This window comes from Cynoglossus semilaevis, chromosome 10 (genome assembly GCF_000523025.1).
Source record: "Cynoglossus semilaevis isolate Cse_v1.0 chromosome 10, Cse_v1.0, whole genome shotgun sequence".
Lineage (NCBI taxonomy): Eukaryota > Metazoa > Chordata > Actinopteri > Pleuronectiformes > Cynoglossidae > Cynoglossus > Cynoglossus semilaevis.
Genome location: NC_024316.1, coordinates 3,033,814 through 3,044,320, shown reverse-complemented (window position 1 = coordinate 3,044,320; position 10,507 = coordinate 3,033,814). Strand labels below are relative to the sequence as shown.

The 10,507-nt window shown below is 42.0% G+C and overlaps 1 protein-coding gene across 1 annotated transcript in view; it reads right to left on the bottom strand.

The window, feature by feature from the left end:
* Nucleotides 1–5,129: 5,129 nt before the first annotated feature.
* Nucleotides 5,130–10,507, bottom strand: part of huwe1 (HECT, UBA and WWE domain containing E3 ubiquitin protein ligase 1) — a 30,292-nt gene continuing 24,914 nt past the window's right edge. The window contains exons 72-83 of the mRNA XM_025059414.1: nt 10,389–10,507; nt 9,640–9,742; nt 9,352–9,501; nt 9,017–9,262; nt 8,821–8,938; nt 8,501–8,641; nt 8,118–8,405; nt 7,894–7,999; nt 7,612–7,729; nt 7,093–7,274; nt 6,252–6,442; nt 5,130–6,030 (exon numbers count right to left, since the gene is read on the bottom strand). Coding sequence (XP_024915182.1) covers nt 5,928–6,030; nt 6,252–6,442; nt 7,093–7,274; nt 7,612–7,729; nt 7,894–7,999; nt 8,118–8,405; nt 8,501–8,641; nt 8,821–8,938; nt 9,017–9,262; nt 9,352–9,501; nt 9,640–9,742; nt 10,389–10,507 — 1,865 coding nt within the window. The 3' untranslated portion in view covers nt 5,130–5,927. The remainder of the gene's footprint in view (nt 6,031–6,251; nt 6,443–7,092; nt 7,275–7,611; nt 7,730–7,893; nt 8,000–8,117; nt 8,406–8,500; nt 8,642–8,820; nt 8,939–9,016; nt 9,263–9,351; nt 9,502–9,639; nt 9,743–10,388) is intronic.

Sequence of the window (10,507 nt, the reverse complement as noted above, 5' to 3'; positions counted from 1 at the left end):
GTGTGAGAAGAAGAAAGGAACAAAAAGGGGGGGGGGGAGGGGGGGGGGGGGAGGGAGGAGGGAGGTGCAGGATGTGTGTACACAAATGTCTATCACTGGTATTCAAATCAGAGTTTTACATAGAACCCAACACTACACATACATGTGTGCAGTACAGAGTGACTCTAGTGTGTACTATTTAAATACCGTATTTTCCGCACTATAAGGCGCACCTTCAATGAATGACATATTTTAAAACTTTTTCCATATATAAGGCGCACCGCATTATAAGGCGCTACAGTAGAGGCTGTAGTTACGTTATGCAACCATTAGATGGTGCCGCGCTAAAGGGAATGTCCGGATGTGTACGGATGGAGAGATTACATCTTTTCATAAACCGAAAGCACCAAGAAGGACCGCCTCTAAATTCTTTAATGTTAAGTTCGCGTGCCAGCGCTGTTGCCTTCATTCGAATAGTGATTGTACTGACACTTCTACTTGCTGCTCTTTGTTCAACAACCCACTGTTCAAGTGTGTCCTCTAACTGTAACCATCTCGCTTTATTGCCACGGAAACTTTGTTTAGTCTTCTTTACCTGGCGCAGCTCATCCTCATGCTTCCTCCACTTCCGCACCATCGATTCATTAACGTTAAACTCTCTTGCTGCTGCTCTATTTCCGTGTTCTACTGCGTGACTGATCGCCTTGAGTTTAAACTCTGCGTTGTAAGCGTGTCTCTTAATAGGAGCCATTTCAGGGTCTTTACACAAACACACAAATGAAAATGAATCGCTGTTTAATATATCCCAGCATGCACCGCGCACTTCTTCTTCTACGGGGAAAAATGGAGTCGGTGGCTGCTTACCGTAAGTTGCGAGACCTGTCGCGGCTCAATATTGATCCATATATAAGGCGTACCGGATTATAAGGCGCATAGTCAGCTTTTGAAAAAATTTTCAGATTTTAGGTGCGCCTTATAGTGCGGAAAATACGGTACTCTTTATGCTTTAGATTTTATAACATATTACATCTTGCAGTACAATGCTCACGTAGTAACTGTGTATATCTACACTATGGTTTGTATCATTATACTGATCACTTATATAATATATCTCTAATAATAGTATTATATATTGTATTAGTATATTGTTGTATTTTTTCTTTATATAGTATTAAGACTATAATAACTGGACTTCAAACAATGTCATTCATGTAGTTCTATTTCTATACATAGAAGAAAATATATTGCACTATATAATACAATATAATACTAAATATAGATATACTAACTGAGATTAGCAGAAGCACGTTTCTGATTTGAAAAGGAGCCGTTTTATTTCTGGCTGTTTCATCAAATCCCTCCGACTGTATTACACTCCTCAGTCTGATAACCTTCAGTAGCAGCACGATACCTGATCTGTAATATAACCGACTTGAATTGCATGCGTCGGCTTCTCTGGTCTGAAAATGCCACAAGGTGCACACTGCTGCTGCACTGAGCGCAGGAGGAGGAGGAGGAGGAGGAGGAGAGGGGGCTGTGGAGGAGACGGTGACCACGGACTGTGACCTTTACAGGAGACTGAGCGTCATCTCTGGTCAGGGTCTGGACTCCACACGAGTCCAGAAAACTCCGATCACACACTGCTTTGTTTACCAGCTCCACACCACAGCTGCGTCAGCGTGTGTGGATCTGTGCAGAGTGAAGACTGTTACCCCTGCTGCTGCTGCTGCTGCTCACAGACAGAGCAGGGAACTCAGCCTAATCAAGGTGATGACAAACATGACAGATTCACGAGGCTCACCACGCCCTCCCTCGCCCTGCCTCACCCTGCCTCACCCGTCACACTCCTGTCACAGCTCAGGGCTGCTCCTGTCCACTGGGTACGTCAACGTTCCCTTTTATCCACACAGTGGCGCTCTGAATTAATCAAGTCTCACTGAATATTTGGTTTAGAGGAAAGACGTATGCATATACAGTTCAAAAAAAAAAAGTGGTGCATTTTCCAACTACATACAAACAAACTATTAAACTGGAAATTCATCAGTGCTTCCAGTCTGATTGACTGGTGTAACAGTGGTGCAGCGGTTGGAATCTTACTTGACATGGAGTGAGTCCTGAGTTTGAAAACACATTCTTTCAGCTCCTGAAAACTGTAAATGAATCAGTGCAGTTTCTAGATAGTCTTTTTTGGTAGCTTTTGTCTGAAGAAAAGAAGTTTCCTCATAATACAGCACACCTTGATACTGAGTGTCGGTGTCCTGAGGCCACACCCTCCCTCGTTACACAAACACACATCACCTGAGGTGCTGAAATTTAGGGTTAGAGTGAAACATCTTCAGGAAACCAGTCGAGTCCAGTCGGCTACTGGTGACCTGGTTAAATAGACTAAACTAAAGCTGAACACATTGATCTGTCTCGTCATTCTTATGAAAAACAGCTTTGGCTGAAACTAACTTTTTTTTTTTAAAACTCCTTCAACAACACACACATTTCCAGGGGGATGTTTTATATTTGGAACATGGATCTTGACTAAACCACAGTGAATTTATGCAGAGAAACAGTGACAGACTGTGAGTTCACACCCTATAAAAAAACAAAACTGCTGCAGATGAACCCAGTGTTGTGTTCACTGGCTTTGAATGAAAATATATTAGTGAACAGTCATTAATTCCCACCAGTGTAAACGTCTGTCCAGCTTATTAGAAATATTAAACCAATTACTCTAATGAACTCATTTTGTTTCTTTGCACCTGATGTTTTTGCTTTGTGAACTCTGCAGTATAGTGATTTATTCCAGAGGCACTGAAGACCGTCCAACAAATTACTCTGAGAGCTTCTGGCTCATACACAACACAGTCATTATTAATGAACAGCACCAGCCTTCATTTCCTCCTCAGCTACAGACCAGGACGGACGACTTTGTTTACGACAAACTTTTTTTATTATTTTATCCTAAGGTTTAAATATAACCGCTACTCTACGCCTGTGTGTTGGTCTAAACCAGGGGAGAAATACTACAGTATTCATCACGGAGCCTTTAAGTACTCACATACTGTATACGGTCTCTGTACTACACACAGCCCACTCTAGAGGCTGCAATATCTGAGAGTATGATCAAACATCAACACACATAGAAGGAGTGACTTATCAGAACAAATATTACTTTTACATGGTTTAGTTTTTCTTTAAAGTACCCGTCACTGGCTTTAACAACAGTGGGGTAAAGCAGAAAGCTGTTTTAAAGTATGTGCCAGGAATTGCATTCCTAGGTTTCTTAAATTCTTTAATGGAAATGATGATTCTGGGGATGGACATTTTGGACTGATCAATCTAATTTGTCCCACAGCAGCTCAACTAAACAGAGATTTAGAGTCTGCATAGAAAACTGGAGCATCAGCATCAGGTTGATTAACCTGGAGCATCAGCATAATCTACAGTTTTGCTTTTTCCAGCAAGTCATTAGATTACATTAACCAATAGTCTTCCACTGCACTGTTCAGTTAACCCCTGACTTCTGACCAAGTCAAAGTGAGTTGTGACTTGTTCATATGGTTCGGACCAGGATAAAATTACTTGTATTTTCTGTATGAGAACTTACACACCATGTGTTTCTCCCTGACAGATATTCAACCACACAAATTCCACCTGACATAAAAAGGTTCATCGACCACTGTGTAAAAGTGTCATTAAATTCCAGGACCTCCAGGAATTTCCCTGAAAGATTTAAATTTTAATGTTTAAATCAAAGCTTATCTAAAATAATGGATGTTTACAGGATATGAAAACCCCGGCTTGGTTTTAAAATGGTGTCTGTGTAGTATTTTAAAGGTAACATTGTATGTAGGGTTCACCTACAGTCGCCGACTGTGTTCTCTGCTCTCAGAGCTCGGTGTGAGGTCTAAAATCCCCCTGGTTTCATTTATCATGGCAGGGTACACATTAAATCAGACGTGGACGCTCTCTGCCCTGCAACTGGTGCGAAGGTTTTTCAATGGGGGTCGTGGGTGAGAGGTGGGGGGAGAGTCGGAGATGCAGCATGGGTGGGGTTGTGATTTCTGTTGCTGTAGCGAGCACTGGTGTGGAACAAGGGCAGAAGCTCATGTGGAGAGCAGGTCCACAGAGGAGGAGTGAAAAGACAGAACAGGTGTGGACGACAGATGTGCCAGGGTGGAGGTTCACACTGCACACAATCTGGTCCGTCGTACTGGTGGTATGAACATTAATACACATTCATGTGTGAGAGTAAACCGAAAATTAACAAAAAAAAAAGTTAAAGGTCTGATTGATTGAGTCTGAGGTTTCAGACCTAATCAATCGAAGGGACGCAATGTTGAACACACCCTTGGTGGTGGGCCAATAGAACACTTGTTGACCAGTCGACTGCTGACGATGCTCTAATCAGATGTATGGAACAGACTGCTACAATTACTGTACTCATCATCAATGACTCTGCATCGTGACACAGGTTTTCTCCTCCTGGAGCAGGACATATATTAACTCGCCCACTTTTCATTAAATCGTGTAAATCTGTGTAAATATTCCTCATCTTGGATGAAAAACTGCTTGTAGTGACTCACATCAATGGAGTACATTTTGTATATACCTGATACATCTAAAAAATGTTTGATTACTCCTCTTAAAATGACTGCAAAATCTTATTTCACATAAAATGGAGAATTCTAAAAGTCCTCAAATGTGTTGCATGGAAATTCCTTTTTTTAATTTATGAGTCAATGTAGTGGTTTATAAAGTAGGGGGGCACAGAGCCTTTAGGGATCCAGGGGGAATATTGAAAAAAAACTTTTCTGTGAAGTTTTGAAGCAAAAGCTTTGAAAGTGGTGTGTCTTATTAAGGGTCAACACCAGGTCACAAACGTCTGACATCCAATAAGTAAAGCAGTCGTCCTGGGTTTGACTCACACCTGCAGCAGACCAGACATTAACACAGGGTGAAGTTCATCAAACAGTGCTCAAACGGTTCATCACTTACTGTGTTACGGTTAGATTTGTCATTTTTGGTTTCATCTAAAAGCTTTTACAAGTTCACAATAAACATAACCTGTGTCAGGACACATGGTCACCATAGTAAATAAGGTCAATACAGGAGCTCACATCACGTGATGTCAAAACAGAGTAAAAAGAGACAATGGACGCAATTTTATGCATTTATTCATGTAGTTATTTCACTCCGATTCAAAGGCTCAAGGCTGGGTCAGCGTTTTAATAGCCAAAAATACTCTAGACTTTATGGTTAATGTCTTTTATCACCTTCAGGCTTCTTCCTCTTCATTATTTGTACCATCCTTCCTTAAAAATGCCACAAAACGTTTGAAAAGTGCATTTTTTGTGAGTTATCTCCAAAACTTCTCTTGTTGTCCACACACCCCGCATAAAAATGTTCCCCGTCCTCAAGGCTTGTGAGGTCACAATTTAGCAACAAGGAAACAGCAACATTTTTTGTCCCCAAAGGTTTTATAACCATCCTGTTCAAACAACATCCTCTTTTTTTCTTTTTACACAACCAGAGAACAAAAAAAAAAAAAAAAGATTAAACATATTAAACTCCCAAACCTTTTGTACAGAGAAATCAAACTAAATGAAGGAAACGTCTTTTATATTAGTCCATGGTTTATCCTCTGAATTCCACTCTTGCATTTGTCATTAAATTGGAAAGGGAGACACACACGCGCACACACAAACACACACACACAGTGGTGTCACCGTGAGGCTCTCCATGTTGTAAGCTATGTCAATCAGTCTGTGTTCACTCGCCGGTTGTTTCTGTTTTACATGGAAAAGAAACCAGTAAGTCCAGACCATTGGACCGGTCAGTCCAGTAGGTGACTAGGATAATTGTGTTGAGTGTTATCAGTGTCAACTGTGTCAGGACTCGGCAAACCTAAGACGACCGCCTGTACGCATGTCTGACTGTGTTAGGAGTCTCATAGTTTAAGCTAGTCCGAATCCCTCCGAGCATTCCTGGATGGCCAACAGCAGCATATGTCTCAGCTTCTCGTAGCTCTCGTAGGCTGGAAGGTCCAGCTGGTTAAAGCTGGGGGAGAGAGAAGGAAAATAAAGTAAATAAATATACTTGATTCTCAGCTAAGAAGTAACGAAGATACAGACAGTCACATACACACGTATATTTATGCATATTTATATATATGAATGTATTGGTTACAGTTTCCAATTATGTATAACATATGTTTTGTTTTTGTTCCACCACTAATTTAGATTCTGTTGTTTAATTAGGGAAAAGTGCTGGGTCAGTACCAGGTATGAGCAGATGGCAGGCGGTCAGTGGAACGATCGTCACGGTGAATCTGGAACTTCTGGATGCCGTTCATGCCCTCGAGGGCAGCGAAGCCCTGCAGGGGAACTTTAGATGTACCTGTGACAAACTGTAGGAACTTGGCCCGGTCTGCTTGGTCAAAGGACCGTAAAGCTCTCCAGAACCACTGGATCTGAGGAGGTGAGAAGAGAAGAATCATAACAACGTTAGTCATCTTCACTGGTGTGTCCTCACTTCTATGGAGTGGGGACTCAATCTGTGCTGAGTCATAATTCACAAATGCTTTCAAAATTGATTCACTCATATCCTCTAAGTAACTACAGGCCTTTTCTCCCATTTCCCTAAAACACTGCTGCACCAGTTTTACTGACATGCTTAGCATGTAATGTGAGAGCCAAGCACTATAATAGATCATAAGAAGATGGAAGTAATGTATGTAGAATGAAGACGGTGCAGGTAATGGAGAGCGTCAAGGAAAAAATTTTACCTTCAGATAATGGCCTTCAGTGCTATCGTCTGTAGGCTCTATGGATTTTACAGCTTCATGGTGCCAAAAACTCTGGATGAGTCTAATTTAATATCCACGCTTCACAAAAGAAGGTAAAGTAGGTTGCACCCTACTGTATATTCGAATGTATAACTATATATTAACATTTATTTATTGCTTGTAATCACGACAAGCAGGTGTCAGCACCGTATTTATGTCCTCAACAGGCATCGGCTCTGGTTGAATGTACACTGGCCTAAAACTTTTGCACAGCACACGTGGATCTAGAGGCATACATTTCCATATTAGAGTGGTTTGTGTTAACTGTTGCAGACCTGGATGGAGCTCGACTGGTACTTGTGATATTCCGTGTTGGCCTTCAGGTCATCGATGTCGATCGTAGGCAGACCAGAGATGAGCAGCTCCAGCTCCTGCTCAGTGAAGATGGAGATCAGCCTCTTGGGGATGATCTCGTAGAATCCCTCGAGGAAGGCTGCCAGCTGCTTACGGATTGCACCTAAAAAACAAGTATCAAGTATTCACTCAGAGGTCATTTTGTAAATGAGATGATAATGGTGATAGTTTTTGACGTGTGAACTATCATTTCATTTGTCTGCTATTTCAGTTAAGCAGCTGATTTCTTCACTGAATAAGATCCACAAGCAGCAGCTGGAGGATGTTGGTTTTGATCATACAGCCATTCCAAAAAGAAAAAAAAAACACCAGCTGCTTCTGCTGAATACTGATCAGTCTAATGCTTAGATATGCTGCCCCCTAGTGCATCAGAAAATATACACCTGCTAAATTTTACATAGTGCATCAGCTGTAGATTCAAGAAAAGATTTCTTTCTTACCAGTCATCTTCATCTGGCAAACCAGGTGCACGTACTCTTTCTTGTTTTCCTCTGTTACCAGGATATTGGCTCCATTTGGCTTGAGGTCTCGGACTTCACAGACCCCAAACTCCTGGACCTACACATGTACAGAGATCATGGACACTAGTAAAAAGGTGGAAGCCTTACAAAATAAGTTCATTTCAGTTTGATATTTTTATGCCACCCATTCAAGGAGAACCTCATTTCCGCAGATTAGGGAAATATTTGTTAGAAAATATTCTGATTAATTTGAACACAAACCTCAGTGCTGAATGTCAGCTCATAGCCCAGAGTTGACACATCATTCTCCAACAAGTACACCAGACCCTGGAAAAAGGGGTAGTCCTCACTCTCCATGTCTGTGTACCTGGAAATACATGCATACATACATACATACACTTTAGACACATTTGTGACTATGGCATTGTTGGAATTATTTCTAACATGGCCTAATAATTAGCTGTTGCTTAATGAAACTTGAATACCTGACACTTTTGCCCAGGATGTGTTTGTAGAAGCTGCGCGTGAAGTAGCATTCCAATAACCGGTTGTCGTAAACCGCCTTGGCCACCACGCGACCCACAAACTTGAAGTAACTGAGGTGGTTGGGGTTGCAGTGAGATGAGGGGTTGATGGTGTATGTGACGCGGTCACCGGGTGAGGTACGGAACAGAGCGTACATGGGGTTGAACATCTCCCGGGAGATGATCATGTACCACTCCCTCAGCAAACCACCAGCATCCTGGCCCTCCTCTCCTTCAAATACAATGTACCTGCAGTAGAGGCAGCAGAGTATGAGGGGGATTGTTTGTGGTTGTTTTTTTTCCAAGTAATATTGAGACAAGGGGGGAATAAAAGTTGGCCTTACAGTCTGTTTTTCATGTCCTCTGGGCTCTTGCGATGCAGCTCCCTGTAAGAGTCCTCAAACACGTGATCTCTGCGCACGTGCACAGCCATGTCCTCCTTTCTCAGGCCTTCATCGAGGCGTTCTAACTCCTGACGGAAATATCTGCAGAAATCCAGAAAGACTTAAGTGTCAGCAAACTACAAACCAGGGTTCAACAGGCAAAATAAAACATAGTTGTACAGTATCTGTAAATAATCAACAGTCATTTACACAATTCAAAGCAGGGATCTAGGAAAATAGTGATATGTATTGTATCACCAGATTAATAAAATCTCACTGACTTCCTCTTAACATCGAAGTCGAGGATCCTAATGTAATCAACCAGGACTGCAAAGGGTCCATCAGCCAAGTGAGTGGTGGACTGTCGCAGGATCTGGTTCAACACAGTGCGGTGGGTTTCTGAAAAAAGGACAAGTCAGCCACAAACCAGAAAAACAGAGGGGAACAACCTATCTTACAGAAATCCTCCGAACTCACCAGCAAATCTGAGGAATTTTTGTGTGTCAGGTGGAAGATTGGAAGAGATGTGCATGGAGGAAGGTTCTCTTGAAAAGAATGGGTCCAAAGATGAAGGTGTGGCAGGTGTAAGAGGGGCTGGGGAAAGTGGTGGAGGTTCGTCTTTAATGTGAGAAAGTTGGCTCTCCCTCGTGTCCCTGACAGGAGGTTTGCTCTCTCGCTCTGTGGCGTGGACGAGGAAGAAGGCCTCCACAGCAGGTTGGAGAACTGAAAAAAAGAAAAAAAAAACCATGACAGCACCTGCAACCTCAGAATATAAATTCTGAATAAGATTTGGTTTTCATAGTTGAACTCACCCAGTACAGCATGCTGGTCGTGAGACTCCTCCAGCTCCTTCAGGCACTCTCCAAGCATGTCCCACAGTTCATCCAACAGAAGCTGCTCACTGAGAAGAGGCAGGTCAGGAAGCCTCTCTTCACTTTCTGACTGGCTGTTTCCTTCATCATCTAAAAATTAAAAACAGTATAAATATACAAGATTTTTGTTGATATTGTATCTCTTAGTGAAAAAGCTAATCAACACAGATGGCGCTAAACAGCAGGAGACACATACCAAGAGAACACTAAACAGCAGGAGACACATACCAAGAGGTGCAGGATCCTGGTCCAAAGGAGACGGCTGGTCCACGTCCATTGGGGTGTCGTCTCTCTGGGCTCCCTGAGCTTCTGTTAATGACGGCACCTCGGACTAGGGAAAAGACATCAGAAGGCAGCACGCAAATCACACACAGTTATCAACTCAGTGAACAAAACCTTTTACAAGTTTAGCAAACATGTTTATATTATAACTGTAAATACTATAAACCATTCAATGAGAAACTACATCACCATTCAACATATACAAGCACAACTAAATAATGGAAGGGAGGTGCAAATGCAAAAAGCCAAGTCAGCCAGCAAACAGAACATATCAATTCAGGCAAAACATTCATAAACATTTCATATCTACAACATAAGTATAATCACAGACAAACAAAAAATGCAGTGGATCCTTTGACTATCTTTCATTACTGTAGCACTATTAATGTTACTGTGAAACCACTTGTGAAATGATGTCTGATTGTTTTGTAATGTGTTGATAATAATCAACAACATATGTGATGAAAACGTCTGTCATTGTTTTCAAATAATTTGCTTAAAAGTATCACAAGTGCACAAAGCCTGATAAGATTGATGTAAAAAGAAAAAAGCCTGATGACATCACAACAACACAGCTACACTGTGATGGTCATGTCATGATGTCAATATTCTTATTTCAACTGTCTTATATTTTCCTATATCAGGTTTGTGCAATGTGTAAGTAGGAGTGTGCCTGCTTTTCAGCCCATGCTAACCGTGGCAGCAGCAGCTGTGCCAGCAGGGGGAGCAGCACCAGCGGGAGTATGGGGAACAGCAACTGTAGATCCTGTAGCGGTGACGGCAGCAGTGACAACAGCAGTGGCAGCAGCGGCGG